The sequence below is a fragment of the Triturus cristatus genome, chromosome 2_2 (assembly GCF_964204655.1).
Source record: "Triturus cristatus chromosome 2_2, aTriCri1.1, whole genome shotgun sequence".
Classification (NCBI taxonomy): domain Eukaryota; kingdom Metazoa; phylum Chordata; class Amphibia; order Caudata; family Salamandridae; genus Triturus; species Triturus cristatus.
Genome location: NC_140582.1, coordinates 1,057,593,912 through 1,057,615,795, shown reverse-complemented (window position 1 = coordinate 1,057,615,795; position 21,884 = coordinate 1,057,593,912). Strand labels below are relative to the sequence as shown.

Here is a 21,884-nt window from a genome sequence, read left to right as displayed (position 1 = left end):
TTCAGTGGCTCACAGACTGCTTTGATTTGTCCTTTGGGCACAGAACAAGCTAGTAAGTATATTTCCTCCCCGGCTGGAGATCACTCCAGACCAAAAAAGTCTTCAATGTTGTTCAAAGGGGCAACGTCCTGCCTTTAATTTCATCCCCACACTAGATTAATTTTTGGCATACCATACTACTGTCTCGATGAAAGCTGTCATTCCCCTAATTGCCAAATGCACCATCAAACGCGTGACGGGCCCTGTGAGGGTTAGTATTCAGACTCCGAATATGGGTGGAGGCCTCCAGACCAGCCATTGAATACCATTCCGAGCAACAAATTCAAAAGGCTCACAGATCTCCTCTGCTCTGGTTCAAAGGGACTGGATGGTATCCCTGGACTTTCAAGATGCATATTTTTATATACCGTTCCTGCATTCCCACAAACGTTATCAGCGATTCACAGCGGGGTTGAACATATCCAATCTGATAGACTTCTAGCCGCAGTTTCCTTACCTTAGAATATTTCCCAGGCATCAGATTGGATGCAGACTTTGTTTGTGAGCAGTTCCCCTTCGCACTGGTAGATGGCGTTGTTTGGCTTTGCGTGGCAGAGTCGTGCCAGAAGTGACATGAACTGCTCCTATATAGGCGCCACCTCAGCATGCTGACGGATGTTCTTTTCTTTCCACCCAGTCATCGCAGATCTGGAGAAGTCGTCACCCCACCCCTAATCCCCCCTCTTTTATGATTGACTTTTTATTTTTATTTTTTGGGAGACTTTGTCTCCTGGTGGGTCGAATGTCTACTACGAAGGCTGGTTTCAAGCCCTGTAGTTCCTATCACCAACAGATGTCAGTGACAAACCCACATTTGGTGTGCCTCTGGTGCTTGAACTGCATCCACAACGCAAGTTCTGCCTTGATTGCTGCACCATTTACCCCAAGGCTTTGAGGGAGCAGTCCCTCAAGCTCCTCGATGTGTGACGCTGCATTGGTCATGATCTCGGACAAGAGGAATGGCCCGAAATTGGTCACAAAGCTACTGCAAGCACTAGTCAGTCAAGTTTTTTTAAAAAAAATGTATTTCTTTATTAGGTGTTCCTCTATATCAGCAGACAACATACAATAATCCACATCAATCACTTCCATCTCAGCCGAGGTGGAGCACGGTTTTGTAACAATACAAATCAGGAATTCGATCACAGGTCTCGTCCGCAGAGGAGTCCTCCCTTTCAATGTTCCTTTTCATTTTTATGAACGTTATCAAACTTAACTGCAACTTAACTCCCCCCACCCTGACTCACCCTCCCACCCCTTCTTCTTCCGCTAGTGCCCACTCCCTCAAATCTGTTCTCCACTTCGCCACTAGTGACCCCTGTTGGGTTAGCCAATGGATCGCGATACGCCTTTTGGCTATAATGAGGCCCAGAACCAGGAACCGCCTACTTGTCTTGCGCCTAGGATCTCTCGGGATCAAGCCTAATAGGCAAGCGCGCGGGTCCAGGTCAATTACCCACCCCGTTATCCTGGTCAGGTCCTCTAGGACCATCCGCCAGTAGTCCTGTATCATTCGGCATGACCACAGCATGTGTGGGAAATCCGCCGGAGTACGAAGACATCTGGGGCAGTGTGGGTCTCTGGAATTATCAATCACCTGAAGCCGTTTGGGTGAGAGATTAGGTCATATGTATTATAGTATATTGAATCTGTTTAAAGCGATTGCTTACCGATACCTTCCGGACCCCTTCGTGTATCTTTTCCCAGTCGCGAGGCGTAATCTCCTGCCGACACACCGCTGCCAAGTACCTTCTGTTGATAGGGAGCTTTTTTTCTTATCTTCTCGTAACGCCCTATAGAGGTGAGTAACAAACTCCCCCTGCCCCCCCCCCCCCCAGCCATAGCAAGCATCGTGACCAGGGTGTGAGTGTGCTCTGGGGCTTCTGGGAACGAGGGCCACAGGTGCCACGCCGTTGCCGCTATCTTAGCATACTGCAGAAACTGCCCCGCTCCCAGCTCAAAATTACTCACCGCCTCTTGATAAGTAATGAATTTATTATCTGGGTAAAGGTCAGATAGCATAAGGCAGCCCCCATCTTTCCATTTATCCGTGGACATCACCTGGTCTATGTGAGCAAAGGGTGGCATGAGCCAGAAGTCCGCCCCTAGGGCAAACGGTCGACCTCCGAATCAGGCGGCGTATCACCCGGTTCCACAGTGCCGCTACGAGTCTCACAAATGGAGGACGCTGATCCCCCGCCCGCCAGAGAAGCGCTCCTAGCTGTCGATCCCCATAAGTACCCTCTAGTAGTGATCTCTCCCATGAGTGGTCCGTGTCCAGCCATGCTATGGCATGTTGCAATTGTGCTGCAAAGTAGTAAAGTTCTAAATCCGGGACCTCTAGACCCCCTTTTCCCCACCTATGCTTCATGATCTCAAGACTAACCCGGCATCTCTTCCCATTCCACAATAAGAGGATCAGGAGTGCATCGAGTTCCTTGAATACTCTGTGCAGGAGTTCAAAAAAGAACCGTTGCATTGTATAGAGGCATCGGGGCAGGACCACCATCATTATTAAGGCGATCTTCCCCATCAGGGAGAGGTTAACTGTGTTCCAAAAGGCAATACTACCTCTTAGTCCATGGATAATCCTCCCCATATTATGTTGATAAAAAATGATCTCAGTCCTGGCGATCCATATCCCCAGATAACGGATCGTGTCCGCTGCCTAGGAAGTTCCATCACCGGACGCTGGGTTACTTCCCACTCACTCTCCGATCCAATCGCGTAAAGCTGCGATTTCGTCTTGTTGACAGAACCCAGAGGCAGCCGCAAAACCGTGCTAGTGCAGCGATCATGGTTGGTAAGGATTGGGTCGGCCGAGACAGGTATATGTTATGTTAGGGGCATTTGTATTGCGCACAGCTGACCCAGCTAAGGGGCGTCCTGGCGCATGACAAGATAAACTTAGCCGCACCTAACAGAACAGAGGGAATAACACACAAACGGACCAGAAAGTAAGATGGTTAAAAAAGCACAGTCTTTACAGCTTTTCGGAATAAAAAGAGATCGTCCAAAAGGCGGATCTCCAATGGGAGAGAATTCCACAAGATAGCTGCTTTCACCCGAAAAGATCGACCTCCCATACGACTCAACTTGAATCTCGGGACCACTGCCAACGCTTGGCCCAACGATCTCAGAGGGCGAGACGGTACATAGAACGACAAGAGGTTAGAAAGGATTCGAGGGGCTAGACCCTTCAAGATCTTGAATGCCAGACAGAGCACTTTGAAGTGAATTCTGGCTTTCACCGGAAGCCAGTGAAGAGATCGGAGAGTGCTGGACACAGAGCAGGATCTAGGCAGGCCCACTATGGCCCTAGCTGCTGCATTTTGGACCCGTTGGAGGCGTTAAATTTCCGCCAAGTTAGCCCCTACCAAGAGTGAACTGGCGTAATCTAATCGAGAGATTATGGTTGCCTGAACAACCAACTGCCTCGTAGAGGAGTCAAAAAACTTCAAGATAGATCTTAAGCCTCGAAGAACTCCAAAACAACAGGCCGCAGTTTTCTTGGAGTGGCCCACGAAACTGAGAGCAGGTTCCAGCCATACTCCCAGGTTTCTCAGCTCCGTGACCGGAGTTGGGACTGGCCCAAGCTCCGGTGGCCACCATCTATCTCCCCACAGGTCACGTCCCTTCCCGACAACCATAACCTCAGTTTTCTTCGCTTTGAGCTGGAGGCAGTTGGCATTCATCCAGCTCGCCACCGCTCTCAGTCCACTCTGGAACCTAGGGGCATCGCACTCAGCGTCCCCGCTGATAGTGACCGCTAGCTGAGTGTCGTCAGCATACGAGACCATCGTCATGCCCCACTGTCTGACGACATCAGCCAGCGGCCTCACGTAAAGATTGAACAACGTGGGACTCAGCGAGGATCCCTGAGGCACCCCCAGGCCCAGGGGATAGAAATTGGACTGATGAGGAGGTATGGCAACGCAGAAGGAACGGTCCTCAAGGAAGGAGCGGAACCACTGTAAGGCAACACCACCAATGCCCAACTCCTCCAGGCGACGCAAAAGGATAGGATGTGAGACAGTATCAAAGGCGGCGCTTAGGTCTAATAATATTAGCGCCGCCGTCTGTCCCAAATCCACCAGCCCACGAAGATGGTCAACCATTACCAGAAGAGCTGTCTCCGTACTATGCCCAGCACAAAATCCCTGCTGGGTGTCATCCAAGATGTTAGCACGGGTAATATAATCAGAGAGAGCCTGGTTGACATGGGCTTCCATAACTTTTGCCGGCCAGGGAAGTAAGGAAATAGGCCGGTAATTCTCCGGCCTCGAAGGATCCAATGAAGGCTTCTTCAAAATAGGAGAAACCACCGCCTGCTTCCATTTGACTGGAACCATACCCGACATCAGTGAAGTGTTAATGAAGGATCGCAAAAGAGGGCGTCCTACAAAGCATTGATCTCTAAAGACGACAGGTTTTAATGGGTCCAGAGGTGAGCCCGACTTAATTTTTAGGGTCACCCTGTCAAATTCCTCAGAAGAAAGCAAAGGAAGCGACTCCATTATAGGACGACCCAGTATCGTCACCGGAGGCCCCAAAGGTGGACTCACATCAGAAAACGACCGGTAAATGGCTTGCACCTTCTCCAAAAAGAAGGATGCCAAAACCTTGCAGTGTGAAGTGGAGGCCAATACCGGGGAAGAAGTTCTTTTGGCCAAAAGATTCTTAAGGGCCTTGAAAATTGATTTCGATGGATTGGGGCTGTTACGGAATTCTTCTGAGTAGAACACAGCACGAGTTCTACAGATGACTCGATGGTACGCCTTGACGGAGGACAGATACAGCGATTTCTTGGCCGCATCATAGTGTCTCCGCCACTCTCTCTCAGCCCGCCTACAAGTGCCCTTTAACACCCGCAGGGCGTTATCATACCAAGGGCTCGATTCTCTCAGACGAGACCTACTTGCCCTAATAGGGATCAAGAGATCGTGCGCCCCCGAAATCCACTTACAGAACCGGTCATAGCCCAGTTCCAAACCCTCAAAGGGTCCCAGTGGATGTGACGCCAAGACCTCATGGAGGTCCTCTAGTCTCAGTTTATTCCAATGTCTTTTGAGAATAGGTCTCGAAGGGGGGATAAGGGGAGTAGCAGGCAACGGAACTCGAATATCCACCAAAAAATGATCCGACCACCCCACAGGTGTTATGGAAGAGATGGTAGCTTCCAGGAGGTTAGTAAAAAACGGGTCGAGTGTATGCCCTCCCACATGAGTGGGTTGAGCTACCTTTTGAGTCAGTTGGAGGGCCTCGAGGTCGGCTAAGAAATTATTGACAGCCGGCAAACTCCTGTTCTCAAAGTGGAGATTAAGGTCTCCCAGGATGGAAAAATTCGCACAACCCATAGATAATGAACTGACGGCATCGGGGAAAGCTTCCCTGAATGCCACATCACTGCCTGGGGGCCGGTAGACCACCATCCCCGAGATAGAAAACTGGGGACTAATCGAGATATTAAAAAAGGCACTCTCACATCCAACGATGTTTAAGACCTTCCAACTGCAAGGTAGACTTGATTTAACCGCAAGGGCAATACCTCCTTCTCTGGATGACCGATTAAGGTTGAAAACAGAATATTCAGGGGGGAAAGCCAAGTTAATGATGGCAGTATCGTGTTCCTGCAGCCACGTTTCCGTGATCACAGCTATATCAGGAGACTCCTCCTGAATTAGGTCAAAAAAGGCTAGGTGATGTTGGACCAAAGACCTGACATTTAGGTTCAATAAACGAAGACACGACGTTGAACCAAAGCCTCGTGAGGCTGAGGGGGGTGTCCCCTTGCAGCTGCGAACAGGTGAACCAAGAGCCCATCTCATACAGGTACACTGACATGGGCCGCTAAGCGGATGTATCCGTGCCTGATCGCACATCGGAAGAGAATATCCGATAGCTCGTAAGGCGATACTCGAATAGGTAATCATTCCGACGCTCATCACCCGAGTGCCCGAGACCCGCCCCTAGCGCCCTAGGCGTCCTCAGCGCGGACGGGCGCAGACGGGCAGGACTCAGGCACGACTCCGGCTAAGCGACGGCGTCCCACTGCGCGATCCCGCTGCGCGGGAAGAGCGACTTTAAGTAGGTGTCCCGCGAGGTTTGTCCTGCCGCGTGCCCGCTCGCAATGGCGCCCGCCGGGATAGAGCAACACCAACACCAACCCAATCAAAGATGGCGCCCGAAATACAACTAGGGACCCACCCGTGACCCGGACCCGCCAAACGGCGGTGCTTGAAGTATTTTAAGTGCGGTGAGAGGGAAGGGAAACCGCTACCTAGACCCAAGCTAAAATCAGGGGTAATGAAAAATTAAATTAAAACAAATTCAAGAACAGGAAAATTAAAACAGACAGCAGCGCAAACGCGACTGACGGAATACCTTGTCTAGAGGCCAGAAAGGAAGGACCGCCTTAAGTAGGTGTCCCGCGAGGTTTGTCCTGCCGCGTGACCGCTCGCAATGGCGCCCGCCGGGATAGAGCAACACCAACACCAACCCAATCAAAGATGGCGCCCGAAATACAACTAGGGACCCACCCGTGACCCGGACCCGCCAAACGGCGGTGCTTGAAGTATTTTAAGTGCGGTGAGAGGGAAGGGAAACCGCTACCTAGACCCAAGCTAAAATCAGGGGTAATGAAAAATTAAATTAAAACAAATACAAGAACAGGAAAATTAAAACAGACAGCAGCGCAAACGCGACTGACGGAATACCTTGTCTAGAGGCCAGAAAGGAAGGACCGCCTTAAGTAGGTGTCCCGCGAGGTTTGTCCTGCCGCGTGACCGCTCGCAATGGCGCCCGCCGGGATAGAGCAACACCAACACCAACCCAATCAAAGATGGCGCCCGAAATACAACTAGGGACCCACCCGTGACCCGGACCCGCCAAACGGCGGTGCTTTAAGTATTTTAAGTGCGGTGAGAGGGAAGGGAAACCGCTACCTAGACCCAAGCTAAAATCAGGGGTAATGAAAAATTAAATTAAAACAAATACAAGAACAGGAAAATTAAAACAGACAGCAGCGCAAACGCGACTGACGGAATACCTTGTCTTGTCATATGAGCGCGTCATCTGCATACAGGGATACGACATGCTCCGAACCCCCAATTCATATGCCCAGACCCTCAAGTACCCCCCGGAGGTGGCAGGCCAATGACTCCATTGCCAGGACAAACCGCATGGGGGAGAGCGGGCACCCTTGCCGGGTCCCCCTTGCTATGGGTATCATTTCCGACACATACCGTCCGGTGTGAACCCTCCTCACCGGATGGGTATAGAGCAATTTCACCCAGCTGACAAAACCCTCACCTAGGCCCATTTTTAGAAGTTCCTGCCACAGATGGTCCCACCTGATCGAGTCGAACGCTTGTTCGATATCTAGGAACACCAAGGTGCTCTGTTCGGCCCGTCCCTCCAATGATTGCATAACATGGGCGAGGCGACGAATATTCCGCAGTGTGTTCCTGCCCGGTATAAAACCGGACTGGTCTTCATGGACCAGTCGTTGTAGATATGGGAGGAGCCTATTGGCCAATACCTGGCTGATAATTTTGAGGTCCACATTCAACATTGAAATTGGCCTATGAGAACTGGGGAGCAGGGGGTCCTTCCCTGGTTTGGGGATCATGACTATCAATGCTTCCCTAATGGAGTTTGGGAGTTGTCCACACTCGCCGGCCTCCTCTGTGATTTCCAACAATTCAGGGATCAGGACCCCCCCCCCCCCCCCCCCCCCCCATATTCCTTATACAATTCCGCCGCCATGCCATCCATCCCAGGGGATGTAGCCGTTTTCAGATGGGCGATCGCCACCCGTATCTCCTACCCTCTAAAGGGGGGTCCTAAAGCCTCTTGACTCTCCGGGTTCCACACAGGGCAGTTCCACTCCCGCCAGAAAAGTCTCCACCACCTCGGGGGCCACAGGGACGTCGGGCTCAGAGTATATTCTACATAAGTGGGTCCAGAATGTTTTATTGATCTCGTGTTGCGTATTGACCACCCGGCTAAGGTCATTTTTTAGTGCCAAAATCGAGAGGGGTTGCGTCTCCGCCCTAATCAGGCGCGCTAACAACCGGCCTGCCTTATCCCCTTCTGTATACCAGCGACGCCTGCTCATATTTTTATTGAATTTGCCCAGTGAGTCCCATAGGTCCCTAATCTTCCGTCGCGTGTCTTCCCATTGAGCCAACCCCCTCCTTATTCGTGGGAAGCTCGTTCTCCAGAGCCACCAAGTGTTCCTCATGTCGGCGTAGGTCTTGTTCTAGCACTTTTTTAACCCCCACCTCTGTAGACATGCAGACCCCCCGTATCACCACTTTCTTTGCGTCCCATTTGATCGCCCTGGTACCAGCAGAGCCCCAGTTCGTCCCAAAATAGGTTTCCAGCCCGTTCGATATGGCGTCCTTATAGGTCGGGTCCCCCAAAGCTTCCGTGTTGAGCCTCCATAGCGGTATCTTGGACCTCGGTCGGCCTAGCAAATACGCTATTAGTAGTGGGGAGTGGTCGGACAAGTAGCGGGCCAGATATTGCGTTTCCGCCATCCTATGCGCCGCCGCTCTTTGGATAAAAAAGTAATCTAGTCTACTATAGGTATTGGCTGCGGGTGTGTGACACGAGTACACCCGACGATCTGGATTGCGATGTCGCCATATATCCAATAAGCCATAGTTCTGGAGCATCTGGTCCATCGCTTCTCTGGTTTTGGGTTTGGCGTCCAATTTTGGGGGGTGTCTGTCTAATTCCCCATCAAGGGCACAATTAAAATCTTCCGCCATAATCAATTCCGTGTCTGGATCCAGATCCAACTGCCCCAAGACTCGACTTAAAAAACCCCCGTCATCACTATTCGGGGCATATATATTCACTATATATACACTACGCCCATCCAGCGTCCCTTCCACCATCACAAACTTCCCATCAGGGTCTTGTTTTGTTTGCAAAGCCTTAAAGTGAACCCCCGGTGCCACCCATATAAGCGCGCCCCTGGCAAACCCCGAATAGGAGGTAGCGAAAATCAGGCCCCGCCATCTACGTTGAACATATTTAAGACAGTCTCCCCATAAGTGTGTCTCCTGAAGCAGAGCAATACTTATCCCATAGCGCCTAAGATAGGGTGCCACCCGGATCCGTTTGACCCTATTATTAAGCCCCCGCACATTCCACATCATTAGTTTATACCTCTGTGTGTCACCTTGCATAAGTCCGCAGCTGTGTGTGGCGTCGCGCCCCAAGGTCTTGTAGGGGACCCTCTGTCATTTTGTAGCATGACCTCCCATAGCCTGATCGTCTCAGACCTCTACCCGTACAACAAAGCCCAGACCCGGCAACATCCCCAACAGAACCAAAATGTAAACCTCTGCCCCCTCCCCCACCCACAGGCAGTAGTACTTCATTCTCATAACCCAACCCTGGTCTGAGGACTCCGAACCCTGCCCCAAAGCACCACCCACCCCCAATTCACCCCACCCAACTTGAAGTAACTATTATCAAAGAACTTACTTTCAGAAGGTAAAAAAAAACCACCCCTTCTCAACCACCAAAATGTAACCGACTGACTGGCACCGCGTGGCCCCGCCCGACCAATGGTCTCGCCAGGTCACCTCAGCACACTACAGCCGGCCATTCCAAAATTGTACATTAGCGAGATAGCGTGACCCTCTCAAAAACTATTCTCCCAATCCCCCCCCCCCAGCGTGTCCCCGGGCCCCTGACACCCCCCACTCAAGCCCCTCAATTAAGTCCAGTGCCCCTTGGTGCAGAGCATGTACTCACTGTGTCTATGACCCAGACCCCCTCGATCCCAGCTCCTAGTCCACCAGTCAGCCATCTCCAGATACCCCACCCGGCCGGTGGCACCCCCCAGGTCCGATTGTGTATCTTGTACCAAGCATAGCGGAGAAAACTGGTTTTGCGTGGTAACCGCCTTCCGCTCCCTGAGGAGTGCGCCATCTGGTCCCACCATGATACGTCCTCCATCCGCTGGATCCTGGGTTCTCGACCGTTGTTCCTCCTCACGTCTTTGTCGGTTCTGCTGCCGTCCACTCCACCTCCTCTGTTCCTGCCAGCCGTGGTTTTGGTCTTGACCGGCCAAGCCCAGCGAGTCCATCCAGTCTGTTCCCTCTGCCGGGTTATCAAAGAAACGCACCTTGCCGTCATACTGTACTCGAAGCCTGGCCGGAAACATTAGGCTATATTTAATGTTGAGGTTTCGCATCCGACGTTTGACACCCAGGAAGCCATTACCCATGTCCTGCACCTTTTTCGTGTAGTCCGGGAAGATGTGGATATCCTGGTTTTCAAATCTGGGTGGAATATTAGTGCGGATATGTTGCAGGATCGCGTCCCTGTCTCTAAAGTTGAACATTCGAGCGATCATGGCTCTGGGCGGGGCTCTGGGTTGCGGCGGTGGCCTAAGAGATCTATGGGCCCTCTCTACTGCCCAACATTTTGGAGAGTCGGAGGTTTGGAAATGTTGTGCAAATCCAGTCGTCCAGGAATAGGTCCGCCGCCGGCCCCCTCCGCCTTTTCCGGCAATCCCAAAAACGGAGGTTTCTTCTCCGCGACCGACCTTCCGCATCGTCCACCCTATCTTCCAGCCGAGCCGTGTGGTCCCAAAGGGTCGTCACCGTTTCTCTTAGCTGTCGGACCTCTGTCTGCAAAGCATTCAGGTCACCTTCGGTTGTGGTAACCCTATCCTCCACCTTTCTGAGGTCTAGGCGCAGGTGGTTGATGTCCATGGCCATTCCGTCTATTTTGGATTCCAGCGCCATTCTGGAGTCACAAATTGCTGCCAGTATGTCAGCCTTGTCTCGGGCTGCTGCGTGTTGGTGAGTTTCTTGGTCTGGGACTGTTCTGTGGCGGTCTGCCACTGCCGGGCCCGGAACCGTATATTGCATTATTTTATTTGTTTGGGCGCCTCTAAGGGGCCTGTCTTTCCCCATGTCCAGCGCGGCCTTGCTATATTGTTTTTTGGAGTCCCGTCAGGCCAACAACAGTTATGTCTTGTGTAATTCCACCGGGGTCCCCCCCCCTCAGGCGTGCTCTCCCTTTGTCAAACCAGAATCCTGGTCCTTGGTGTTGGCTATTTCTCCAGTCACGCCTTCCGTTGGTTAGTATAGCTATGTGGCCTCACCGGACCTCTCCACGCGGACCGCCACTCCGTTGAACTCAAGGATTTGCCACTTCACGGAGCGCGTGCGACGGGTCTTCACTTTTGCGTCCCAGCCCCTTCGACACTGGGGGAGCCTGTGTAGTGTGTGTGAGAGGGCCCCTCACCACCTTAGCTGGAGCCTTTGTCCCAGATCGGCGGAGCTGGCACCTCAGGCCCTGTCTTTGTGCCCCATGGCCCCTCCAGCACTATGAGATCCCACACGTTATGGGGGTGTGTGTGTCTCCTCACCACCCCAGCTAAAGTCTGCGGCGTGAGCGAGCGTTCCAGGCCCTCACCTCCTGTGTTGGAGTCTCCGTCGCAGGCCAGCAGCTCTATGCCCGGTCTTGCAGGCCCCGTGTCGCCTCCCGGTTCACTGCGGGCACCTCTGCCACCTACTGTTGCAGGCCACCGCTTAGGCCGCAGTCTCTGGTCACCATACGGCAGGACACCCCCAGGATCACAGGCCTCCTCCCAGCTCACCAGGAGGATCGAGCCAGTTCACGACGGTCCCCCCTCCGGGTTCCAGGGCCTCCGCACCAGGATTGCAGCAAGCATTGGGCAGAGGAAAGCAGGCCGCACTGCCCCTGCTCGTCCTACTGTTGTAGGCCGCCACTTAGGCCGCAGTCCCTGGTCACCATGCGGCAGGACACCCTCAGGATCACGGGCCTCCTCCCAGATCACCAGGAGGCCCGAGCCAGTTCACGGCGGTCCCCTCTCAGGCTTCCAGGGCCGCCGCACCAGAATTTTCAGTCGCTGTTGGGCAGAGGCATGCAGGCCTCACCGCCCCGGTCTCGCCTTACTGTTGCGCCGCCATTTAGGCCGCAGTCTGCGTCCACCATGTGGCAGGGCACTCCCAGGATCACGGGCCCCCGTTCAGCTCACCAGGGGGCCCGAAGCAGTTCACGGCGGTCCCTCCCCCCGCAGTCTTCAGGGCCGCCTTACCAGAATCTCAGCCACCTTGGGGCCGAGGCAAGCAGGCCTCTCCGCCCCGGTCTCGCCCAGCACTTGGTACCAGCAGCACGCTCCCCTTGCAGCAGCCGTCTGGGGCCGTCCCTCCGCAACAGCACCTCCGCTTGGGGCCTCACCTCCGTAAGCTACTGTTGATGGGCCTTACTTGGGGTCACAGGCACCTCCACCTCCCGCCAGCAGGCTTGGGGGCCGTCCGCCGCCGCCATCCTCCGCTCTGAGCCCAACTCCAGCAGCCGCTGTGCACTGGGGGATAGGATTTCAGCAGGAATCCGGCCGCCCGACGCGTCGTTGCAGGCCACTATTTTCCGCCCCCACCGGGATCCAGAAACTCAAAGGGGGTTCCAGTATCACTCCAGGGCATTGAAGGTCACTATCGCGCCAGGATAAACTTAGGATTTCTTCCGTTGGGGCAGGAGCAGCGCGAAGACACGTCTAGCCGGCCATGTTGTTAGGGCCCCCTCGTCAGTCAAGGTTATCGGGATAATCTGGTAAGCTCCATCGACACAAGAAGTTGAGATCTCCTCCACGTCTGTCGAAGTCATGCAACAAGACTAGGGTGTGTCTGCATTTGAGGATTTGTTCTGTGGTGGAGCCTGTGCCTGGACAGTCTCGGTGCTTTCAAGAGTTTCCAGGAGCCAAAGCGACCCCCGCCCAGCTATCATGTACCTCATATTTGGGCATCCCATCACTGCTGGAATACCAATGAGCCCTGCGGTCTCAGTGTTGTCCCTACTGGTCTTCTGCTGACCTGTGCGCCTTTGGTGCCAGTCGGTCCCCTTGGGTTCATTGATTAATCCAAAGCCACATCCGTCGAGCCACCTCAACCTTCCCTGGCGACTGCTCAAGTCCTAAAGCGCTTATGGTGGCGCCATCCCCATCATCATCCCCGACTCTGACACTAAGCCAGACAGGTGTCGCACAGCGCAAATTGACCGTGGGGCATTCATCATGATTAAGCCAGTGCCTTTTTCATATGATCGACCTGGATTGGGGGACGAATGTGAGGGGTCTGCGGACCCTTATGCATACCAGTTAGAGGAGACAGAGGACAACTGGTTCGAGGATCTGGCGGATGCCAGTGGACTGGACACCTCCCCAGACACTGGCCTGGCGTCTCCTCCTACTGTGGTTATGGAGGAGGGTGCCTCACAATGTTGCTGTGAAAGATGGCTGAGGTCCTGTACCTTATGCTGCGCTCAGTAGCAGTCAAGACAAATTTCTTGATCAAGTTGCTTCAACTGGATGCTTTCCCCCAAAGAACCATTACTCCCATTTAAGAAATCCCTTACAGATGTCCTACATGGGGCCTGGTCTAAACCCTGAACACATGCTCCTGTACATGGGACAATTGCTAGCCATCACCCCACCCAAGAGGAGTCCAGTTTCCTTACCCTGCTCTCCAACCCGGAGAGCTTGGTGGTCCAGGCCACCACCTCCAAAGTTCACCCTTTCACTCCACCGGACAGGGAATCCAAAAGGCTGTATACCTTTGGGAAGAGGATGTTCTATTCAGCCAGCCTGGTATTGTGGTCGTTAAACACAGCATGCCTCTTGGGCCAATACTCTCATACCATTTGGGAGTCTGTTGCACAAATGCTGTCCTTGATCTCTGAGGAGGTCCGAGGCATACTCTCTCATACCATCTGGGACTTGGTTGCACAAGTTCTGTCCATGGTCTCGGAAGGAGGCCCAAGATGTATTCTCCCAAGCATTGCTGATGGTAGGGACACAGCCAGGTTCACCATACAAAATCACTGGATGTGACAACTTGCTGTGCAGAGCGATTTTATCGTCACTAGCCCTTAGGCGTTGCTCCTGTTTGAGAACCTCTGCCTTTTCGGGGGATGTCCAGGAGGCCTCACTCATGGACATTCCATTTGATGGCTCTCATTCATTTGGTGAAAAAGCGGACTCTGTGTTTGAGTGCTTTAAGGACAGCAGTGCTACTGCCATGTACTCTGGTCTTTCTATGGCCCCACACCATCCCCAGTCAGTCTTACATCCCTTACCCATCCAGAGCTGACCATGGTGACAGATTCATCACTTCATGGTTGGGCCAGCCATCTGGGACAGGTGGTGATCAGATGTCCCTGGTTTCCCTCAAAATCCAGACTCCACATCAACCTGTTGGAGCTCCAAGTGATTTGACTGGCATTTAAGGCCTTCCTTCAATCGGGGGAAGGTTGGTTCAGGTGTTCGCTGCCTTATGGGTGGGGTTGTGGACCCTTTGTCAAGAGGCTTTGTACGTCTGGACATGGCTGGAACATCGGGGGATTTTACTGGTGGTTCAACAGTTGGCAGGCCACTCCTCCGTGAGTTCTCAAGAAAAGGTGGAAGAAGTGGGTCTAAGTCATTCTTGTGGATCTGGATTGGGCATGGAGAGCTTTAGAGAATGTTTATGGGTCCCCGCGATCAAGCTGCCTCTTCAGAAGGATCTTCTGTCGCAGCAACAGCGCAGGGTTCTGCACCCAAATCGGCAACGCTTCGCCTTCATGCCTGGACATTGAGCTGCAAAAGTCGACAGCTTTCGACCTTCTGTCCGAAGTCTGTAATGTTACCTTCTTAGGAAAGAAAGTTTGTGGCATGTTGTACAGATGAGCAGGATGATTTCCCCCCCCCCCTGCACCCTTTTCCCAAGTTCTTCTGTTCATTCTCAATCTGGCCTAGCAGGGTTCTGCTTTGGGCACTTTAAAAGGCTATCTTTCTACCATCTCGGTATTTCTACAGTTGTCTGATCAGCCATCCCTGTTCAATAATCCCGTTGTACATAGGTTTTTGAAAGGTCTCCCAACACATGTTCTCACCTTCATCATGCCTCAGTGGACCTCCATTTATTCTAAACGTTCCTGATGTATGCTTCTTTCAAGCAGCTACATAACTGCCCTATCAGGCTACTTACTATTAAAAAGGCCTTTCTATGACAATAACCTTTGCCTGAAGGGTCTGTGAGCTACAGGCTTTATCGTTTCAGCGTAAGTACCTTACATCTATCCAGTAAAGCTGGTTCTTCGAAAGAGAGCCTCCTTCCTACCGAAGGTGGTCACTCCCTTTCATGTAGTCTAGTTCATCACCCTGCCTACCTTTTACGAACTGCCTCAACTCTATAAAGAAGAGGAGAGACTAAATCAGCTGGACCCAAAAAGAGCGGCGTTCTAACTTGACCACACAAAAGGGTTCCCCGTGGACAATCAACTCTATGTGCTACGTCAGAGCTAAAGATGTCTAGTAACTGCCTGCAATTGAATGGAGAAAGACTGAAATACTCTTATTCAGGAAAGCCCCACATCTATGGTAGTCAGATTGATGGCCATCTGAATTAGGACCTCCCCATCCCTAAAACAAGTAGTTAAGAATCTTGGCGTAAAGCTCAACACTTTGTGTATGAAATAACATGTTTCAACCCTATGCAGATTCTGCTTTGCCACCATGCGACTATTGAAGAAAGCATATCCATGGCTTCCTGCTACCTCTAGGAAAATCCTAGTTCACGCCTTAATTACGAGTCGTCTCAACTATGGAAATGTTTTACTTGCCTGTGCAAATGAGACTTTAGTATCTAAATTTCAGGTGGTGCAGAATACTGCAGCCAGACTGGTTTGTAATCTTACTTTTGGCTGTCACTCTGCACCCATGCTTCACTCTCTACACTGGTTACCTATAAGGAAAACACTCCTCTTAAAGATGTACTGTCTTACCCATAAATCCCTGAACTGTAAGGCTCCAGCTTACTTACAAAGTTATTACCCGACTAGAGTGCTGAGATCTACAGACAAAGCCCTTCTGCAAATTCCACAAATGTGTACCTCCAGATTTGGAGGGAGGTCTTTTTCCTACTTGGCCCATTTCTATTGGAATAAACTTCCTCCCTTATGCAGAGAGCGGGGAAACTTTAAAAAACCTCTAAAAACCTGGCTGTTTTAGTCAGTTTACAATAGTCCTATACTTCAGCAGAAGCATTGATATAGTCCTGCTGGGACGATTCTATGCACTGTATCCAAGAGAACATAACACATTGCAAGATGGTCCGTTTCTGAACAGACCTTCCTTTTTATATCACTTACCTTCGGTAACACCTTATCCGGTAGAAATTCTATTGAGCCGCAGATTCCTTACCGACCCACCCATCCTCCCTGCTCTGTGAACAGATTCAGTGTAAAGGGTTTTTCCCTTTCAAGCACCCTAGTTTGATGCACCAATAGTCAATGTTTTTCATGGTTCCAAGTGTCTGGGATACATGTATTCTCACTGCTCACAGCCCAACTCTGGAGGGCAGTAGGCTCTTGCTCTCCTTAAGGTTCTCCCAACTATGAACAGAAGTTTGATTAGAGCACTGCATAGAGGATTCTCTTCCTAGGGGCTCTCCTGGGCACTCTAGCACGCAAAGCCTTTGCATTTCAGAACTCAATCCTGGGTCCTGGTGTGGATGGCTCTGAGACTTCTTGGCCTCCTAGGCTTGTTCATCGTCCTATACGACAGTTTGCACATGAAGACCTTGGACTGGAATATAAGGTTTTAATGGGATCACAGGAATTGCCTCTCCAATGCTGTTCAGATTCTATAAAAGACTTAGGACCTCTTGAGAAGCTCGGGCCTTCTAGTGCCGCCCACCTGACCTACTGCTCACTCTCTTCCCCACCCAGACTTTGTAGTTGACAGAGACATATTACTGCTAGCATTGAGACCTCATCTGAGGGAGGTGAAGATCAAAGGCCTCTGTCCTCCAGCAAAAAGCTAGCTTCACATCAACATTTTGGAGCTTTCACTATTTTGCTTGGTCCTGCACCTAGTCTTAATGTCAGTGGAAGGCGTGCACAGGTACTAATAAACAATTCAAACACCGTATGGTACTGCAACAAGCGTGGTGGGGTGGGGTCTTGGGTCTTTTGTCAGGAGGTCATACTTCTATAGAGATGTTTGGACCAGCAAAAGATATTTGTGGTATCTATCCACCTGCAGGGGTCTCTGAAGGCCTGTAGTGACAAATTGAGCAAGTATCGGCTGGTGGCCCTCAAGTGGGTTCTCCATCCCAAGGTGGCATGTCTTCGATTAGAGGGGCGTGCCCTGGCAAGATCTATTCACAATTGACAAACGTGCGGTGTCTCTGCATCTGTGTTTTGTCAAAAAAGGTCATTGGGAGACGCTTTTTTTTATTTATTTTTTTGTAATGATAAACTGATCCCATCTGCATATTCCTGTCATTGATTCTCAAAGTCAGGGTTAACCGGACCCATCTACATTTAATAGCTCCTGACTGGGTCAGGATAGTATGGTACCCGGAGTGCCTGAGCATTTTCATTCTGACTCGCCTACCTCTTCTGGAGTACCACCTGTCTCAGCAACAGGGGAGAGCCTTGCACCAAAATCTGCATCTTACACCTCCATGTGTAGAAACTGAGCGGCAGCGGTTATCGAAGTCATTCTTACAGGCAGACGCCTGTCCATGAACGCCAAATAAAACGTTTTATGGTTTGGATGCATCATCTAGATCCTCTGCACACCAAACTTTCTGATGTATTGTTCTATGTCAGTCTGTCTTTCTGCCAATGGTGGTATCACTCTTCCATGTCTCTCAATCACCTTGCTGACGTTTTTTGCTCCGCCACACCTAGAGAGACTCCACTGGCTTGACCTTAAGAGAGAGCGAAGCTTTTACTACACAGGAGACAATAATGTGGATGATCATCTTTTTAGGACTCACTGGGACCAAGAAAGGCAAGGCAGTGCAAAGGAGCCCTTTGTCAAGATGGGTAGTCCTCTGCATTCTAATCTGCTACACGCTAACTAAGAAGGAACCTCCAGAAGACTTGCAGGCACATTTCACCTGGACCAGGGCTGCTGCGACGGCATTAGTAAGAGGTTATTTGGTCGGATACCTGCCAGACTGCGACGTAGACGTTGGTACACACAATCCTAAAACACCACAGCATGGAGACTGGCTATTTTTCCCGTTTTCTCCTGCAAGACTTCCTAATTTGAGTCCACTTCTTCCACCTTTAAGGGGTAAAGTTGTCAGTGGCGTAACATAGGCCCCACAGCCCTCGCAGTGCGTGGTAGGGAGATCCTCCAAACCCCAGGGTCAGTCCCAGCACTGTACCCTGGCCAAAGAGCTCCTGACTGAGTCTTGAGGGTGCCCCACCTCGTACCTTGCAGGGGAGCCCCCTCAAGTTTCTTTACGCCACTGACAGCTGTGCTAACTATTCTTAGGGAGATTATTCTGCAGTTATAAATTTCCACTAGAAAAACAGTTACTTACATTCTGTGACTTTGTTTCTGGTGGAATCTCCAAATGCAGATTCCTCATTGCCCTCCACCACCCCGGTCTCTGGAGTGGATTCCTACACATCATAAGGGTCTAAGTACAATTTTGTTATACTGTCCCTACACCTTTTTCAAAGTTCTCATGTCTTAGACCACAGAATGAAAATGATTTAATTTTTGTTTTGGAGGAAAAAAATCCCAGAAGCAGTTTTATTTCTGCATAACAGAAAATCAGTGGCTCACCTTGTATTTAGTGATTTCTAACAGCGTATTTATGGAGAGGTGGGGAGTTGAGAGGGGTGGATCATTTCTGGGGTTTCGCGCACAACGCGTTGTGTACATATTGACATCAGCGCGCCGGGAGGGACTTGTATGACCTCGCTGACATCATGTACGTGGATGACGTCAGGGCGGGGTCATGTGGCGCCATCCCCCGGCGCGCAAAGGTGCTGCTGCAAAGAATTTTCCGGATCCAGTCTGACGCCTGGGGATATTTTAAGTTAAGGAATCTGCGGCTAGACAACGTCTCTACCAGATACATTGTTACCAAAGGTAAGTAACTCGTATGTTTAGTTATATGACTGGTCAGGTGTATGGACAATGGGGTGAACTATGTCAATGTACACAACATAACATGACTAGTCAGAATACAATCTTTGCATGTTGGTTTGAAGTTCTCTAATGAGCAACTTGCAAATAAAAACTGCCTTTGATATCTTGGGTTTGGTTTTCTTTTTCATTCCAATGCTTGATACACATTTGAATTGCTGGTTGCATTACATGTTTTTCTTATAGCTAGTGTATTTTGTTTATATGAAGAATCCTTTTTTTTTTAAAAAAAAACAAACATTTTATATCCCCATTTACAGGTAAATGGGAATGTCCTTGGCATCACTGTGATGTTTGTGGCAAGCCTTCTGTTATGTTCTGCCACCTATGCCCAAATTCATTATGTAAAGAACACCAAGACGAAACCAAGTTCATTTCAACAGAAAATGGACATGTATGTTGCTGTGAACATGATTTGGACTCAGTGGAATATCAGGCAGCTCTTAGACCTCCAGAAGAAAGCATAAAGGGGACACCCAAAAAAAACCGAAAACGAAAATGGACTCAAACAGGACCACCAGAATAACTTGACTGCATTCTCTTCCACCAACACTATCTTGTAGATACGTATTGACTTGTGAATAGGTCAGATTAAAAAATACAAGTTTACATTATATTCTGTACAGGTTATATTTTCAGGAAAAAAGTATTTTTACCTGTTGAGCCATCTGCAGCACCTGCTGCATCCGCACTGATGAAGAATGCACACAATTATTCAGGACATCATTTCTCAACTTTGCAGTTAACTGAATATTTTTGAATGTAAAGATTCACTTATTTTTCCAGATTGGAGAGATTTACATTTTTGACGCAGAAATGTGGTTTTATATACTGTACAATGTAATTAAAATATCAGAAGGAAGACACTATTAGCTCTCAAGTTGTTCTAATCAATATTTTATATGACTAGTTTTCTATTAATAGAGCAAATATCTTGTGTAGTCCTTTTGTATGAAGGTTGTTTGTTTTTTTTAAAACAAATGTTGGACCTCATGGATATAGTCTTTTATGGGGACCAAATGTTTTTAAACATTTTTAAATAAGCCTAAAATTTAAAAAATATTTTTGCTCTGTTTAATTTTTCCAGTTTTCATCTGAAAGAGTGCTTTGGATTGTGGGCAATACAGTATAAAATGCCATGTTCTTGTTTCTACTCCTTGCAGTTTTAAAAGTAGCACATATATATTTGCAGGGCTCAATTCCTACCTCATGTAGCTAAATTGAGGCAGAAAATATAGTCGCCTAAAGTGATTGTTTTAAATTCTGCAAGCAAAGTTCAATATTTATCTCTGAAAGGCATACTTATCCTTTGTATTAGAACAAATTAAAAGGTTGTGCACCACAGAACAAAGGGGGAAATTAATTTGGGTACTTATGAAGTATTAGCGTATCATCAAGATGTATTCTTTAAGCCAAATTTAGATGGAACATTGGAGTAGACAGACAAGAGTCTAATGTAAGCATCTACAAACTTTTAATACAATCCTACATGATGTTTAAAAATTACTTGTGTTTTTTTTTATCTTCCTGGTAGCAGTGATCTATTGGCAATCTACGAAGAAAATATAATTTTTCTCTTCGTTTTTGGCTTTAGAAGTATATTTGACCTTCCACACACATTCTGCTTTAAACGTTTTCTTTGGGATAAACTGTATGGAGAATGTAAAGAAAATTGCATGAAATCAGTTCTGAGTCTTATATTTAGTGTTACTCGCGTCTAAGGTAGTTAAAGCTACATCAGACTGCTAGAAGTAGTATTAGGTGTACAACAAGGTCATGTTTTTTGTCAAGCAAATAACCTGTTAGCAAGATCTTTCAGTGCTCCAGTTTGTTAGAGAAATGAACATCTAACAGTTCATGTATGTTCCAATTTGCCTTTTTGCTGGCAATACATATAATGCTAGTTTTAAACCTTTCCGTTATATTTATTTGCACCTGGTCTGCTTTTTAACATAAATGTTGTTTAAAATATCAGTTGGATAGAGACCCAAGAACACTGATGCATTTCTGATAACATGTTTATATTCAGTGTTTTAAAAATACTACCCATAATAGCTGTTCGTTAGGGTTACTTGTCAACTACTAAACAAAATGTTTTGCAAATGTATATTTAAAAAGCCTGTATAGACTAATTCATTGGTTCATTTCATTGTTTAGTTTGCGTGAAAATCTTTTGTGCTCTCACTCTCTCTCTATATATATGTGTAGATATGTACACACACGCCTAAATCACTAGATGAGTTGCACTTAGTGAATGACTCTTTTAAACATTTGTTCCGATATATAGCAAATCCAGGAAATTGTCAACTCTGCAAAGAAAAGCGCCATTTGTTGTGTGCGTGTGTATAATCTTTGTAGTTCAATTAAGAGGCACATCTTTAAAAGTATTTTCTATTTTAATCAGTCTATATGGGAGGTTAATTGCAAACAAATCAACATAGTGCTGCTTTTTTGATGTTGCACAGCTAACATTACTATGTCTATGGAATGTTTTATTTATTGAGAAGACAGCAACTTTTACTACAAACATGACGTTCACTTTGAAAGGTGCCACAGTTTAAGTGACATTTCACAAATAAATATTAGAAATTGATATGGAAGTCTAGAATAATGTGGTCAAGACCATTATTTGTAAATCTAAATGTTAACTGTCATTCTAGGAAGTACTTGTACACCTCTTTATTGATCTAGGATACTTCCTCACTCATGGTAATTACTTGATTTGAATAGGACACATTGGCAGCCTTATCCTTGTTAATTTTTCAATCATCATTATTGTTATGAGGTTTGTAATTGTTTAAATGCTGAAAGAGTATATTTCATGTTAAACTGTTTAAAGTTTACAAGTAAACACTGC

At 48.8% G+C, this 21,884-nt stretch overlaps 1 protein-coding gene across 1 annotated transcript in view; it reads left to right on the top strand.

The window, feature by feature from the left end:
• NSD2 (nuclear receptor binding SET domain protein 2) overlaps window positions 1-21,630 on the top strand; it is an 881,013-nt gene extending 859,383 nt beyond the window's left edge. Inside the window, exon 23 of the mRNA XM_085642559.1 lies at window positions 19,288-21,630. Coding sequence (XP_085498685.1) covers window positions 19,288-19,553 — 266 coding nt within the window. The 3' untranslated portion in view covers window positions 19,554-21,630. The remainder of the gene's footprint in view (window positions 1-19,287) is intronic.
• The last annotated feature ends 254 nt before the right edge of the window (window positions 21,631-21,884 follow it).